This window comes from Plecotus auritus, assembly GCF_963455305.1.
Source record: "Plecotus auritus genome assembly, chromosome: 2".
Classification (NCBI taxonomy): Eukaryota; Metazoa; Chordata; class Mammalia; order Chiroptera; family Vespertilionidae; genus Plecotus; species Plecotus auritus.
In genome coordinates, this window is record NC_137771.1 from 107,633,076 (window position 1) to 107,650,854 (window position 17,779).

Below are 17,779 nucleotides of genomic sequence, written 5' to 3' on the forward strand. Positions count from 1 at the left end.
TCCTCCTATTTTAGTGATCTTGCAGATGCTCTAGTGATCTTCCAGCTCTATGAAATGATCCGTGTGCCAGTCAACTGGAGCCGTGTCAACAAGCCTCCGTACCCTGCCCTTGGAGGGAACATGAAGAAGGTGAATGAAATAATGATCATGGATATGTTTTTATTGTCCTGATATAATACAGAGGATTTCAAGTTTTTCAAAGCTTAGTAAAGTATGATCTGTTCCCACAGTTCTGATTCAAACCAAATGTGTGAAGCTGAATAGCGTTTTCACAAAGGTGCTTTAATAAGTGTTTGGAAAGATGAAAGCAGTTTCCCCACGTAGAGACACCTTATAGATCATTTGTCTTCAGCAAGTTGTAGTGCTTAATGTTCTTTGAGAGCCATCATAAATGCATTTCTATTTTATAATCGCCAGAACTTGCCAAATCTTTACTGCTTTTTGGTAAATTTTTTCAACATATATTTATTGATTACTTGTACAGGGCAATGCAAGATATAAAATAGTGCAAGGCATGGAGTAGGCCCTCAGGAAGCCTTAAGGAAGTTAGGGAGATATGTGCACAAATAACCACGATATGGCACAATCTATACAGAGGTGAGTGTTATGATTTTTAAGGAATAAAGGACTACAGGTTGCACATGTCATGTGAGGGTTCATGCAGAAAGTGGTTTTTGAGTTATTCTTTGAAGAAAGGATAGAATTTTGTCAGGAGACTGGAGCGGGGGCTGAGTATTAGGAAGAGGAATAGAAATTGGAAAGTGTAAAGTATTTCTGGGCATCTTCTGATAGGTGAGAAGTGGATGTGAACACTAAAAGTTTGGATTACAGCCAGAGCCTTGAATGTCAGATTAAAGAGTTTGGACTTTAAATTGTAAGCAGTGGGAAGCCATTGGATATTTTTGAGCAGGGCAATAACTTGATTACAGTTGGTGGGAGAATATCTGGCAGATGAATAATAAAGAGAAGTGCTCAGCTCCACTATTCTCCTTCCGCAAATGGGGGATATGTGGGGTCCTTGATCTAAGTTCTTGTTTGTTCTGTTGAAGTGCTACTTTAATTTTCAGCTTTGGTTTTGTTTTTGCTTTTCCTTTCTATCTTCTGTATCAGGCTCATTTGCTTTTAAGACTTCTAAAATGTTTTATTTGTTAGTTTATTTTATTCATTAGATTCCACATAAGAGTGAAATCATATAGTACCTGTCTTTCTCTGATTGGCTTATTTCACTTTGCATACTTTCCAAATCCATCCATGCTGTCATAAAGGGTAAGATTGCCTTGTTTTTTATAGCCAATTAGTATTCCATTCTGTAAATGTATCATAGCTTTTTTATCCACTCATTTACTGATGGGCACCTGGGCAGCTTCCAAATCTTGGATATTGTAAATAACACTGCAATGACGATAAAGGTGCATATATTCTTTTGAATTAGTGTTTTGGGTTTCTTTTGGTAAATACCCAGAAGTGGGATCACTGGGTCAAATAGCAGTTCCATTTTTACTTTTTTGAGGTAACTACATACTGTTTTCCACAGTGGCTGCACCAGTCTTCATTCCCACCAGCAGTGTACTTTTCTCCACATCCTCGCCAGTTCTTGTGTTGGTTGATTTGCTTTTAAGACTTTTAAATGTTTGTAATTTCATTTCACTTTATCCTTTCATTTAAAATGGTGTGAACACTATAAATATCTAAAAATAATAAATGGACTCAAATTGCTATAACTTATCAACATGGCTGTTATGAAATTTATCTTCATTCTTATGGTTTAAAAACTATCTCTAGCTGACTAAATGGAAATATAACCATATTCCTGGCTGGAAAAAATAAATATTATAAAGATAATAAATATTTTCAATTTAACTTTTAGGTAGAAAATAATTCCAGTTAGAATTCCAAGAATTCTCCTTTTGTATATACACGTGCATTTACACTGAGTGGCCAGATTATTATGATCTCTGAACGCATAATAATCTGGCCACTCGGGGTGTGTGTGTGTGTGTGTGTGTGTGTGTGTGTGTGTGTGTGTGTTAGAGGCCCAGTGCATGAATTCGTGCATGGGTGGGGGTCTGGCCAGCCTGGCTAGAGGTAGGGAACATGGGCGGTTGGCCGGCCTGCCTGCTGGTCGAACTCCTGGTCGAGGGGACAATTTGCATATTAGCCATTTATTATATAGGATATAAACTGAGTGGCCAGATTATTATGCGTGTGTTGGGGGATACAATTTATAGTGTAATTCTAAAGTTCCTCTAGAAGAATAAACAGGCCTACAGCATAAGAGAAAATAAAGGTCACTACATAATACTAAAGGGATCGATCCAACAAGAGGATATAACCATGGCAAACATGTATGCACTTACTATAGGAGCACCTAAATATATTTTAAAAAACTTCTAGAGGACTTTAAGGGAGAGATTGACAGCAATACAGTCAGAGTAGGGGACTTCAACACCCGCTGACTTCACTGGATAGATCTTCCAGACAAAAAATTACCAAGGAAACAGTGACTTTAAATGACACACTGGATCACAATGATTTGATTGATATTTATTGAACATCTCATGGCAAAGCTGCAGAATATACATTCTTCTCAAGTGCACATGTGTCATTTCAAAGATAGGCCACATGTTAGAACACAAAACAAGTCTCTACAAGTTCAAGAATATTGAATCATATAAAGCATCTTCTCAGATCACAATGGAATGAAATTAGAAATCAACTACAGTAAAAACACCCAAAAACATTCAAACACATGGAGGCTAAATAGCATGTTATTAAACAATGAATGGGTTACCAATGAGATCAAGAAAGAAAAAGAAAACTTCCTGGAAATAAATGAAAATGAACACACAACAACCCCAAATTTCTGGGACAGAGCTAAAGCAGTCCTGAGAGGTAAGTTCATAGCACTACTGGCCTACTTCAAAAAACAAGAAAAATTATTAATAAACTGTTTAACCCTACAACTTAAAGAATTAGAGAACAACAAGAAAAAAAACAGATTAAGTAGAGGGAAGGAAGTAAAGTTTAGAGCAGATATAAATGATATAGAAACTAAGAAAATCAATGAAACCAAGAGTTGGTTCTTTGCAAAGATAAATAAGATTGATGAACTGTTAGCCTTACTCCTCAAGGAACAAAGAGAGAAGACTCAAATAAAATCAGAAATAAAAGCAGTGAAATAACAACTGACACCACAGAATACAAAGGATTGTAAGAAAATACTATGAACAACCATATGCCAACAAGCTGGACAATGTGGATGAAATGGATAAATTCCTAAAAAAAATACAATCTTCCAAAACTGAATCAGGAAGAATCAGAAAGCCTGAATAGGCCAATAACAACTGATGAAATAGAAGCAGTAATAAAAATAAAAAAAGAACTCCAAGCAAACAAAAGCCCTGTTCCAGATGGCTTCCCAGGGGAGTTTTACCAAACAGTCAAAGAAGAACTAACACCTATACCCCTCAAACTATTCCAAAAATCCAAGAGGAAGGAACACTTCCAAATTCTTTCTATGAAGCCAGCATTATCCTAATTCCAAAACCAGATAAAGACACTACAAAGAAAGAGAACTATAGGCCAATATCCATTATAAACATAGTGCTAAAATCCTCAACAAAATTCTAGCTAATCAGACGCAGCAATATAGTAACAAGATCATACACCATGACCAAGTGGGATTTATCCCAGGGATGCAAGGGTGGTACAATATTCATAAATCAATAAATGTGATACATCACATAAACAAATTGAAAGATGAAAACCAAATGATCATTTCCATAGATGCAGAAAAAGCATTTGACAAAATCCAATACCCTTTTTTTGATAAAAACTCTCAGCAAGGTGGGAATAGAGGAATCATACTGCAACATAATAAAGGCCATATATAACAATCCTACAGTAAACATCATATTCAATGGGCAAAAACTAAAAGTGTTTCCCTTAAGAATAGGAACAAGACAGGGCTGTCCTCTTTCACCACTCTTATTTAACACTGGAGGCCCGGTGCACGAAATTCGTGCATGGGGGTGTGTGTCCCTCAGCCCAGCCTGCACCCTCTCCAATAATGGACCCCTCAAGGGATGTCCGACTGCCCATTTAGGCCTGATCCCGGTAGGATCGGGCCAAAACGGGCAGTCAGACATCCCTCTCACAATCCAGGACTGCTGGCTCCCAACTGTTCACCTGCCTGCCTTCCTGATTGTCCCTAACTGCTTCTGCCTGCCAGCCTGATCACTCCCCCGCCAGCCTGATTGATGCCTAACTGCTTCCCTGCCAGCCTGTTTTCCCCTAACTGCCCTCCCCTGCAGGCCTGGTCACCCCTAACTGCACTCCCCTGCAGGCCTGGGTACCCCCCAACTGCCCTTCCCTGCAGGCCCAGTTGCCCCCAACTTCCCTCCTCTGCCGGCCTAGTCACCCCTAACTGCCCTCCCCTGCAGATTTGATTGCCCTCAACTGCCCTCCCTTGTAGGCCTGGTCCCTCCCCACTGCTCTCCCCTGCTGGCCATCTTGTGGCGGCCATCTTGTGTCCACATGGGGTCAGTCATCTTTGTGTGTTGGAGTGACGGTCAATTTGCATAGTATTTTATTAGATAGGAGGATTAGATAGGATAGAGGCCTGGTGCATGGGTGGGGGCTGGGGGTTTGCCCTGAAGGGTGTCCCGGATCAGAGTGGGGGTTCCCTTGGGGTGTGGGATGGCCTGGGTGAGGGGCCTGTGTTGTTTTGCAGGCCAGCCACGCCCCCCAGCGACCCAAGCAGAGGCCCTGGTATCTGGGATTTATTTATCTTCTATAATTGAAACTTTGTAGCCTTAAGCGGAGGCCAAGGCAGGCCAGGGCAGGCGGAAAGCCTGGCTTCCTCCATTGCCAGGAAAACCCAAGCCTCCTGCTCTCTCCGTGGCCACAGCCATCTTGGTTGGGTTAATTTGCATACTTGCTCCTGATTGGCTGGTGGGCGTGGCTTGGTATAGTGGAGGTACGGTCAATTTGCATATTACTCTTTTATTAGATAGGATAGTACTGGAAATCTTGCCACAGTGATCAGACAAGAAGAACAAAAGGCATCCAAATTGGAAAGGAGGAAGTAAAACTGTCATTATTCACAGATGACATGATATTGTACATAGAAAACCCTAAAGACTACACCAAAATACCACTGGGTTTAATAAAGGAATTTGGCAATGTAGCAGGATACAAAATTAACACCCAGAAATCTATGGCATTTTTATACACCAATAATGAATTTCCAGAAAGAAAAGCTAAACAAGCAATTCCATTTACCATTGCAACAAAGAAATGAAAATACTTAGAAATAAATTTAATCAAGGAGGTAAAAGACTTGTATTCGGGAAACTACAGGATGTTGAAAAAAGAGATAGAGAAAGATACAAATAAGTGGAAGAATATACTGTGTTCATGGATTGGTAGAAATATCAGTATTAAAATGTTCATACTACCCAAAGAAATCTACAGATTCAGTGCACTCCCTTTTAAAATACCAACAGTATATTTCACAGATCTATAACAAATACTCCAAAAATTTATATGGAACCAAAAAAGACCCCAAGTAGTTCCAGTAATCTTGAGAAAGAAGAACAAAGTGGGAGGGATCACAATACCAGATATCAAGTTATACTACAAAGCCACTATACTCAAAACAGCCTGCTACTGGTGCAAGAATAGGCATATAGATCAATGGAAGAGAACAGAGACCCCAGATATCAACGCAAGTCATTATGCTCAATTAATATTTAACAAAGGAGGCAAGAACATACAGTGGAGTCAAGAGAGTCTCTTCAATAAGTGGTGTTGGGAAAATTGGACAGAAACATTCACAAAAGTGAAACTAGACCACCAACTTAACACCATACACAATGATAAACTCAAATGGATAAAAGACTGAAATGTAAGTCATGAAGCCATAAAAATCCTAGAAGAAACCATAGGCAGCAAAATTTCAGACATCTTTCATAGCAATATGTTTATGGATACATTTCCTAAGGCAAAGGTGAAAATAAACAAATGGGACTACATCAAAATGAAAAGCTTCTGCATAGCAAAAGAAACCATCAACAAAATGAAAAGGGAGCCCACTCCATGGGAGAACATATTTGGCAATGATACATCTGATAAAATTTAATATCCAAAATATACAAAGAATACATACAACTTAACAAAAAGAAGACAAACAATCCAATTTAAAAATGGGCAAAGGACCTAAATAGTCTCCAAAGCAGACATTCAGATGGCCAAGAGACATATGAAAATGCTCAAAGTCAGTGATCATCAGAGAGTTGTAAATTACAATGATAATGAGGTATCACCTCACACATGTTAGAATGGCTGTCACCAACAAGTCAACAAATGACAAGTGCTGGTGAGGATGTGGAGAAAAGGGAACCCTAGTGCACTGCTGGTGGGAATGCAAACTGCTGCAGCCACTATGGAAAACAGTACAGAGTTTCCTAAAACATTAAATATGGAACTGCCATTTGACCCAGTGATCTCACTTCTTGGAATATAACCTAAGAGACCTGAAACACCAATCAGAAAGAATGTATGCACCCCTATGGTCACAGCAGCACATTTTACAATAGCTAAATCTGCAAACAGCGCAATTGCCCATCAGCAGATAAGTTGATAAAAAAGCTGTGGTACATTTATACCATGGAATACTATGGAGCGGTAAAAAAGAAGAAACTCTTACCATTTGCAACAGTGTGGAGAGACCTGGAGAGTATTATGCTGAGCAAAATAAGCCAGTCAGAGAAAGACAAGTGTCACATGATCTCACTCATATGTGGACTCTAATGAACAAATATATCTAGAGACATAGAAGCATGGAACAGACTGTGAAATCTCAGAGGGAAGGCAGAGTGGGTGGATGGGTGGGAAGAGATTAACCAAAGAACTTGTATGCATATATGCATAACCCATGGATACAGACAATAGGGTGGTGAATTCCTGGGGCAGGGGACAGGGGTTGGCTAGAAGAGGTCAATGGGGGAAAAGGGGACATATGTAATACTTTCAACAATAACAGTTTAATTTTAAAAAAGACCTAAATCTTTTTAAAAAATATTTTTAAGGCTATTGAGGGAGGAGCTCTTAGAAAATATTTTTAAATTATTATAAAGCTAAACTAATTGAAATAGTTTAATACATATATAAGAATGGAATGGATTAGAGTAGCTTAGAAACCAATCCTAAAATACATGTAGTTAATGTATGATAAGGTGCTTGCTAAAATCGGTAGGGAAAGGAAGGATCCTCCAAAAAATGATGCCAGGACAACTGATTAACTATTTCATTAGGGGAAAAGGTGATCTTCACTGTATATCATACACCAAAATAAATTCCAAATGTGTTTAAGATAAAAAGTTAAAGGGTTAAATATAATAAATAACACTTAAAAACAGATGAATGAGACAAACAACAAGTGTTAGGATATGGAGAAAAGGGAACCTTGTGCACTGTTGGCGGGAATGCAGATTGGTGCAGCCACTATGGAAAGGAGTATGGAAGGTCCTCAAATAATTAAAAATGGAACTGCTTTATGATCCAGCAATTCCACTTCTGGGTATTTATCCGAAGAAACCCCAAACACTAATCTGAAAGAATACATGCACCCTTATGTTCATTTTAGTGTTATTTACAATAGCCAAGATTTGGAAGAAACCCAAGTGCCCATCAATATATAAATAGTTAAAAAAGATGTGGTACATTTATGCAATGGACTACCACTTAGCCATAAAAAATAATGCAATTATACCATTTGAACAGTATGGATGGACCTAGAGGGTATTATGCTCAGTGAAATAAGTCAGTCAGATGTGTTCCACATGTGTTCACTTATATGTGGAACTTAAAGAACAAAATAAATGAACAAAGTTGAAGCAGACTCATAAAAACAGTAACTGGACTAGTGATTGTCAGAGGGAAAGGGGGTTGGAGGACTGGGTGAAAGAGGTAAAAGGATTAAGAAATAGAAATTGGTAGTTACAGAATAGTAATGGGGATGTAAAGTACAGCATAGGGAATATAATAAAAAATATTGCCACAACTATGTCTGCTGCCCATTGGGTATGCAAATATCAGGGGGGATACTGTAAAGTGTATGATTGTCAAAGAATTTAATTACTTAGACTTGATGTAGGACAGTTGGCAGGGGTTGGCAAATTTTTTTGATTAAGCCAACTGCTATGTGGTGGTTAAACTGATGTTTTTAAGAGGTATATATAAAACACATGGTCAAAAATTGTTACTAAATATGCTATACACTTGAAACTATTTTTTAAAATATATTTTTATTGATTTCAGAGAGGATGGGAGAGGGAAAGAGGTATAAACATCAGTGATGAGAATCATTGATTGACTCCTCCTGCACACCCGCTACTGGGGATGAAGCCTCCAACACAGGCATGTGCCCTGACTAGGAATTGAACTATGACTTCCTGATTCATAGTTTGACACTCAGTCACTCAACCACACTGACCAGGCTACACCTGAAACTATTTAAAAATAATACCGAATGTATATGTAATTAGAATATAAAAAAATAAATCTCATTAAAGCTTTGAAAGAAGAATTTAGTATAAAAATATAATTGAAGGTTGTGCTTAACATTTACAACTTGAAGGAATGTGCTATTTTTTGTGCATTTTTTAAATAATTAAAGTCTACATGTACAGACAAAAAAAGGTGAATTATTATCTACTCTTGGAATGGTAAAGACATTTCGAAGAAAAAATATATAGTAGATTACATATAAATTTTAAACTTATATATCTATTTATATAAAAGCCCAGTGACCAGAATGGCGGAACGACCAGAATGACAGGAATGGTTATGACGTGCACTACGGCAGCCAACCAGCCTGATCCGGGCCCCGATCAGCTCCAAACACCCCGATCAGGGGGATGCTGCCGGCCAACCATTCATGGCCCCTCCCCACCACCAGCCCAGTCCAATGGGCCCCCATCAGGGCGGGCCAGCCAGACCCCACCTGTGCACCAATTCATGCACTTGGCCTCTAGTATAAAAATAAACACCATAAGCAAAATTAAAAAGCAAAAATAAAAACAATAAACTTGGAAACATATTTGCAACAAATGTGACAAAATAGTTAATATCTTTCTATATATATATAAAGTCTAATATGCAAAGTCTAATATCGAACTCAGTCTCCTGGAGTTCGACTGGGAGACTGAGTTCGATCACTTGCTATGATGTGCGTTGACCACCAGGAGGTGGCACAGAAAATGGCCAGAGACCAGTGTAGGCTGCAGGGTGCTGAGGGAGTGAGAGAAGGAGAAGGAGGGGAGGTGAGGAACCTGATCGGCCCTGATCACCAGCCAGGCCTAGGGACCCTACCCGTGCCTCTAGTCATTAATATATAAATAGTTCATACAAACCAATATGTAGAACTTGATTGCTATTACTAAAATTATAATAGCAAAATGGGATAGTGAAGAATATGAGTGAACAATTTACAAAACAAGAAGTAAGATGGGTAATACACATCAATATTTTTCATCCACAGTAGAGAAATGCAATTTAAAATAAGAAACATTTTGAATGCATTGCACCCAGTGTTAGTGCATAACCTTTCTGGATTCAGTTTGGAAATACATTATCAGTAATCTTCAAAAAGTCCTTTAATTTAACAATTTCATTTGTTATCTATCATTATGAAACAATCAGAAAGACAAGAAGTTTTGTGCCAAAATATTCATCATAGCAATATTACAGAGCAAAAAATGAAAACAATGTAATTGTTTCATAATGGGTTAATAAATTAGGGTAAAATGAAGTAAGATGTACCATTAAAAAGAGCATTTTTAGGCCTTAGCCAATTTGGCTCAGTGGATAGAGCATTGGCCTGTGGACAGAAGGGTCCCAGGTTTGATTCTGATCAAGGGCACATGCCCAGGTAGCAGGCTAGATCCCCAGTAGGGGGTGATCCTGCCGGAGGCAGTGGATTTATGATTCTCTCTCATCATCATTGATGTTTCATTCTCTCTCCCTGTCCCTTCCTCTCTGAAATCAATAAAAAATATATATTTTTTTCTAAATAGCATTTTTAGTATTTTACTAATAATGACATGGAAATGAGCAGGATAAAATATGGCATATATATGTATGAATCAAATTTGTTTAAAATACACACAGAGACATGCATTCAAAAAGGACTTCTTGAGATTTCTAGGATCAATATATACTGTATTTATAGTCTTTATACTTTATTTATTATTATTATTATTATTTTTATATATTTTATTGATTTTTCACAGAGAGGAAGGGAGAGGGATAGAGAGCTAGAAACATCGATGAGAGAGAAACATCGATCAGCTGCCTCCTGCACACCTCCCACTGGGGATATGCCTGCAACCAAGGTATATGCCCTTGACCGGAATCGAACCTGGGACCCTTCAGTCCGCAGGCCGACGCTCTATCCACTGAGCCAAACCGGTTTCGGCAATAGTCTTTATACTTTAAAAAACTATTTTTAAAAATAAGACAAAAAGGAAATATGTCATAATGTTAATGATATATATTTATATTTTTCAGTATTTCTAGTGGTTTGACTTGCCTAAATTTTAAATTTTATTTGATTTGTGTATGGTTCTAATCATGGAAGTAGAATTCAGAAAATTTGTTAACTAATTTTACTTATGTTTTTTATGTAAAATTTTTATTTTATTTTTGCATTTATTTTTTAAAAATCTTTATTGTTGAAAGTAATACATATGTCCCCCTTTCCTTTCCATTGACCTTCATCACCCTACTAGGAGGCCTGGTGCACAAAATTTGTGAATGGGGTGGGGGGGAGTGTGTGTGTCTCTTAGCCCAGCCTGCACCCTCTCCAATCTGGGACATCCCTCTCAAAATCCAGGACTGCTGGCTCTCAACCACTCGCCTGCCTGCCTGCCTGCCTGATTGCCCCTAACTGCTTCTGCCTGCCAGCCTGATCACCCCCTAACCACTCTCCTGCCAGCCTGATCAACGCCTAACTGCTCCCCTGCTGGCTCGATTGACCCTAACTGCCCTCCCCTGCCGGCCTAGTCACACCTAACTGCCTTTCCTTGCCAGCCTGGTCGCCCCTAACTGGCCTCTCCTGCTGGCCCAATTGCCCCTAACTGTCATCCCCTGCAGGCCTGGTCACCCTCAACTGCCCTCCCCTGCAGGCCTGGTCCCCCCTAACTGCCCTCCCCTGCAGGCCTGATCACCCCCAACTGCCCTCCCTTGCCAGCCATCTTGTGGTGGCCATCTTGTGTCCACATGGGGGCAGCCATCTTTGACCACATGGGGCGGCCATCTTGTGTGTTGGAGTGACAGTCAATTTGCATATTACTGTTTTATTATATAGGATTGTCTGTGTCCATGGGTTATGCATATATGCATACAAGTTCATTGGTTTATCTCTTCCCAACTACCCACCTTTCTCTGCCTTCCCTCTGAGGTTTGACAATCTGTTAGATGCTTCTATATCTCTGGATCTATTTTTGTTCATCAGTTTACGTTGCTCATTAGATTCTACATATGAGTAAGATCATGTGATACTTATTTTTCTCAGAATGGCTTATTTCACTTAAATAAAATTTTTAGATGCAAAATATAACAGGAAAAAAAAATTGAACCAGTCATTATACCTGAAATTTTTTTATGTTAAGCATAAGGTGTCACAAATGAATCATAAGTGGGGTGCTTCTTTTTTAAAAATATATTTTTATTGATTTTTTTACAGAGAGGAAGGGAGAGGGATATAGTGTTAGAAACATCGATGAGAGAGAAAGATTGACCAGCTGCCTCCTGTACACCATCCACTGGGGATGTGCCCACAACCAAGGCACATGCCCCTAACCGGAATCGAATCCGGGACCCTTCAGTCTACAGGCCAATGCTCCATGCACTGAGCCAAACCAGTCATGGTGGGGGTGCTTCTTTTAACAAATACTAGCTGTTTATAGAATTAAGCATAAGTCTTGAAATAAATTTAGTATGTTTAAAAAAATAAGTCTTTCATTATTTCTTCAGTGTTTCTTTTTCCTTGGAATCCTGCATCCCATTGTGTAACTTTTCTCATTTTCCAAATGATTTAAGCTTTATTTTTGTCTAAAGTATTTGAATTGCTTAGTAATAATTTCTTCTATTAACACTGTGCTCTCAATTTTTTTTATTTTTTGCTTTCTTTGTGTTCATTCTTATCTTTAATAGGGTCTTCATCTTTTAGCCTGACAACTCTAGGGATTTCCAAGGCCCAGTTCTTTCCCAGTTCTCTGAACTTTGTATATTTTTATCTTCAGGGAGCAGATTCATTTTTAGAGTGTTAAATACTACCATAAACATGGTTTACCTCTAGGAATCTAATTTCTTATTCTTTCTTTAGTTTTGTTTTCAAATATTAAGTTTTTTGCCAAATTTGGAATCAGATGTTGCCAAAAAATAGAACAGATCTTTTCCCTTATGCTGGCATCCATTTCTAGTTTTCCTTTCATTGTCAGTCATATCCAGTTTCTTAGACCTCTAGACTAGTAATTCTGATCTTCTTTCTCACCCTTATTCCCCTCAGGAATTTTGGTCAAACTATAAAACAAATGGCCTTTCATTGAAACACATGTTATATTTAAGTGCTTATTACAATTTGCTGAAAAAGTCTCCTAATGAAATGGGTATCAGTTGAAAATATGCTGGGTTTTATCTCCCTTGTTCACACTGTTACAGAGCTCTGATGCAATTTTCCATAAATTAGGAATCTGTTTCATTTTAAAAAATCTGTGCATTTTATAGCATATACTTCTAGTAGGCAGACTAAATTTATAATGTCATATGACTAGTAGGAAAAATAAAGAATATTGGAATATTATTTATTTCCAGAAAATGAATACATATCAAAGATTTTATTTAACTTATTAAGGGAACCAAACAGACAAAGCCACTGTCCTCAAAACAGCCTGGTACTGGCACAAGAACAGACATATAGATCAATGGAATAGAATAGAGAATCCAGATATTGACCCAAACCACTATGCACAATTAATATTTGACAAAGGAGGCATGAGCATACAATGGAGTCAAGACAGTCTCTTCAATAAATGGTGTTGGGAAAAATGGACAGATACATGCAAAAAAATGAAACTAGATCACCAACTTACACATACACAAAAATAAACTCAAAATGGATACAAAACTTAAATATAACACGGGAAACCAGAAAAATACTAGAGGAATGCAGAGGCAGCAAAATCTCAGACATATGCCGAAAGAACTTTTTCACTGATACTGCCCCTAGGGCAACGGAAGCCAAAGAGAAAATAAACAAATGGGACTACATCAAAATAAAAAGCTTTTTCACAGCAAAAGAAACCATCAACAAAACAACAAGAAACCCCACTGTATGGGAGAACATATTTGCAAATGTTATCACTGATAAAGGTTTAATCTCCAACATCTACAGGCAGCTTATACAACTTAATAAAAGGAAGATAAATGATCCAATAAAAAAATGGGCAATGGACCTAAATAGAATCTTTTTGAAAGAAGACAGAAGGAAGGCCAAGAGACACATGAAAACATGCTCAAAGTCACTAATTATCCGAGAGATGCAAATCAAAACGACAATGCAGTACCATCTCACACCTGTCAGAATGGCTATCATCAACAAATCAACAAATCAACAAACGACAAGAGTTGGTGAGGATGCGGAGAAAAAGGAACCCTCGTACACTGCTGGTGGGAATGCAGACTGGTGCAGCCACTGTGGAGAACAGTATGGAGTTTCCTCAAAAAAACTGAAAATGGAACTCCCATTTGACCCAGTAATCCCACTCCTAGGAATATATCCTAAGAAACTAGAAACACCAATCAGAAAGGATATATGCACCCCTATGTTCATAGCAGCACAATTTATAATAGCTAAGATTTGGAAACAGCCTAGGTGCCCGTCAGCAGATGACTGGATCAGAAAACTATGGTACATCTACACAATGGAATACTATGCTGCTATAAAAAAGAAGGAATTACTACCATTTGTAGGCACCTGGATGGAATTAGAGAACATTATGCTAAGTGAAAAAAGCCAGTCAATGAAAGAAAAATACCACATGATCTCACTCATTTGGGGATAATGAAAAACATTATAAACTGATGAACAAAAAGATAGCTACAAAGGAGAAACCAAGATGGCGGCATAGGTAAGCACCTAAACTGCTGCCTTGCACAACAATTTCAAAACTCCAACTAAAAGACAGAACGGACACCATGCAGAACCACAGGAAAGCTGGCTGAGTGAAAATTCTACAACTAGAAGGAAAGAGAAAAGCTCACAAAGAATTGGAGGTACGGCAAAGGGTCTTTGTGCACGCAGAGAGGAAGGGTGGCTGAGAGCCTGGCTGACTTTCTCTGGCAGAAGGGGGAAGGAAGACCCGACCGCACTGAACCCCAGTTCTGACTGCACTGAACCCCAGTCCCGGGCGAAACCCCGTGGACCCAGGCTCATACAGGGGGAGTCTGGACTGTCAGGTAGAGAGAAAAGCACCTGGAGACTTGGAGACCCGGGGGAACCCCGGCAGGCAGGGGACTGGAGGCATGTGCGCCAGTGTGTACAAAGGCTGTGGAGGTTGCCCAGGCTTTCCCTAGCAGAAGGGAGTCCGAAGCTCCTGACTGCACTGAACCCCAGTTCCAGGCGAGCCCCTGGGGACCCACCCTCTTGTGGGGGGAATCTGGACTCTCGGACGGAGACTCAGGAGCCGGGGAAGGCAGATGTCTGGAGGCGTGCGTGTGCCAGTGCGCACAAAGGCTGCGGAGGTTGGCACAGGCTTTCCCTAGTGGAAGGGAGTTAGAAGCTCCTGACTGCACTGAGCCACAGTTCTTTTTTTTTAAATTTTTTTTAAATATATTTTATTGATATTTTACAGAGAGGAAGGAAGAGGGATAGATAGTCAGAAACATCGATGAGAGAGAAACATCCATCAGCTGCCTCCTGCATACCTCCTACTGAGGATGTGCCCGCAACCAAAGCAACATGCCCTTGACCGGAATCGAACCCAGGACCCTTCAGTCCGCAGGCCGACGCTCTATCCACTGAGCCAAACCAGTTTTGGCTGAGCCACAGTTCTGACTGCTCTGAACCCCAGTTCCAGGCGAGCCCCTGGGGACCCATGCTCTTGTGGGGGGAATCTGGACTCTCGGGCAGTGACTCGGGAGCCAGGGAAGGCAGAGGTCTGGAGGCGCATGCGCACAAGGGCAAGGCTGACTGGAAGCCAAGACTGTCTGCTCCGCCCTGAGACTCCACCCCATCCAAGCTGAGCACAGAGGCTATTGCAATTTGGCAAGTCTAATTCTATAAGGCTGTCTCCAGCACTGAACTTCTCCCAGTGTAGACACAGCTGATCCTCACAGCCAACTGGCCTGGAGGTCAATTCCTCCCAGTGACACCAACAACAATCAAGACTTAACTACAACAAGGCTGTACACACAGTCCACAAAGGGGTGCACCAAGAGTGTCCACCTCAGGTAACTGGGGAGGCCGACCCACTGGGCCATATTGGAAACCTAACACACAAATCTACCCTACCAACTCAGGGAAGCAGTGAAAATGCGGCGTCAAAGAAACAGATCACAAACGAAAGAAATGGAGGAAAACAAACGACTGGATATAGAATTCAAAACCACGGTTATAAGGCTTTTTAAGAATATCCTAGAAAAGGCCAATAAATATAACGAGACCCTCGAAGATATGAAAAAGGACCAACTAGAAATTAAACATACACTGACAGAAATAAAAAATATTATACAGAGACCCAACAACAGACTAGAGGAACACAAGAATCAAGTCAAAGAATTGAAATACAAAGAAGCAAAAAACACTCAACCGAAAAAGCAAAAAGAAAAAAAAATCCAAAAAGTTGAAGATAGTGTAAGAAGACTCTGGGACAACTTCAAGCGTACCAACATCAGAATTATGGGGGTGCCAGAAGAAGAGAGAGAGCCAGATACTGAAAACCTATTTGAAGAATTAATGACAGAAAACTTCCCCCACCTGGTGAAAGAAATAGACTTACAAGTCCAGGAAGCACAGAGAACCCCAAACAAAAGGAATCCAAAGAGGACCACTCCAAGACACATCATAATTAAAATGCCAAGAGCAAAAGACAAAGAGAGAATATTAAAAGCAGCAAGAGAAAAACAGTTAGTTACCTACAAGGGATTACCCATACGATTGTCAGCTGATTTCTCAACAGAAACTATGCAGGCCAGACGGGAGTGGCAAGAAATTTTCAAAGTGATGAATAGCAAGAACCTACAACCAAGATTACTCTACCCAGCAAAGCTATCATTCAGAATTGAAGGGCAGATAAAGAGCTTCACAGATAAGAAAAGCTAAAGGAGTTCATCACCACCAAACCAGGATTACATGAAATGCTGAAGGGTATTCTTTAAGAAGAGGAGGAAGAAGAAAAAAGTAAAGAAAAAAATTATGAACAACAAATACATATCTATCAACAAGTGAACCTAAAAATCAAGTGAATTAAAAACCTGAGGAACAGAATAATCTGGTGTATATAATAGAATCAGGGGCACAGAAAGGGAGTGGACTGATAATTCTCATGGGAAAAGGGGTATGGGGGGGTTCAGGAAGAGACTGGACAAAAATCATACACCTATAGATGAGGACAGTGCGGGGGAGGTAAGGGCAGAAGGTGGGGTGGGAACCGGGTGGAGGGGAGCTGTGGGGGGAAAAAGGAGAAACAATTGTAATAATCTGAATAAAGATTTATTTAAAAAAAAAGATAGATACAGAGGCAGTAAAGCATCAAACAGACTGTCAAATTACAGCGGTAAGGTTATGGAGAGGTGGGGAAATAAGAGATCAACTGAAGGACTTATATGCATGCATATAAGAGTAACCAACAGATGCAAAACATTGGGGGGTGAGGGCATGTATGGGAGTGGGGTGGGGATGGGGCAATGGTAAGATATGTACACATATAATACCTTAATAAAAAAAAAACTTCTTGCATTTTTATTTATAACACACTGACTTTTGGGAATTTGAATTCTCTTTTTTAAAGAACAATACCCATTTATTTGAGCAAATTCTATTATTGTGTGGTCCCTTTCTCATCTTTTCTGGAAATGTTTTCTTTTTCATAGACAAATGTATTTCTTTTTCTGTGTGTCTTAGGTTGAAATGTTTTCCAATGAGGTTTCAACTAATTTGGGAAAGAAAATCAGGAGAAGCCAGTTATACTATATTTCTTAACTAAAGTTTACTTTATTCTAAAAAGTACTAGAGGTCTGGTGCACGAAATTTGTGCACAGGAGGGGGGTGTGTCCCTCAGCCCAGCCTGCTCCCTCTCCAATCTGGGAACCCTCGGGGGATGTCCGACTGCCCATTTAGACCCGATCCCGGTGGGGCAGCCTGGGTGAGGGGCCTGTGGTGGTTTGCAGTCCAGCCACCCCCCGGTGACCCAAGCAGAGGCCCTGGTATCTGGGGTTTATTTATCTTCTACAATTGAAACTTGGTAGCCTGGAGTGGAGCCAAGCCTTCTGCTCGCTCCGTGGCGGCAGCCATTTCTGTTGGGATTTATTTATCTTCTATAATTGAAACTTTGTAGCCTTAAGCGGAGGCCAAAGCAGGCCAGGGCTGCAGAAGCTTGGCTTCCTGCATCGCCGGGGGCAACCCTAGCCTCCTGCTCTCTCCAGCTCTGTGGCTGCTGCCATTTTTGTTGGGATTTATTTATCTTCTATAATTGAAACTTTGTAGCCTCAAGCA

General features: G+C 39.8%; 1 protein-coding gene across 4 annotated transcripts in view; it reads left to right on the top strand.

Annotated features, from left to right (window-relative positions):
- PLS1 (plastin 1) overlaps positions 1–17,779 on the top strand; it is a 217,858-nt gene that overhangs the window by 167,756 nt on the left and 32,323 nt on the right. For all 4 annotated transcript variants that reach the window (XM_080657190.1, XM_080657189.1, XM_080657187.1 and 1 more), the window contains one exon: positions 15–129. In XM_080657190.1, coding sequence (XP_080513316.1) covers positions 15–129 — 115 coding nt within the window. The remainder of the gene's footprint in view (positions 1–14; positions 130–17,779) is intronic.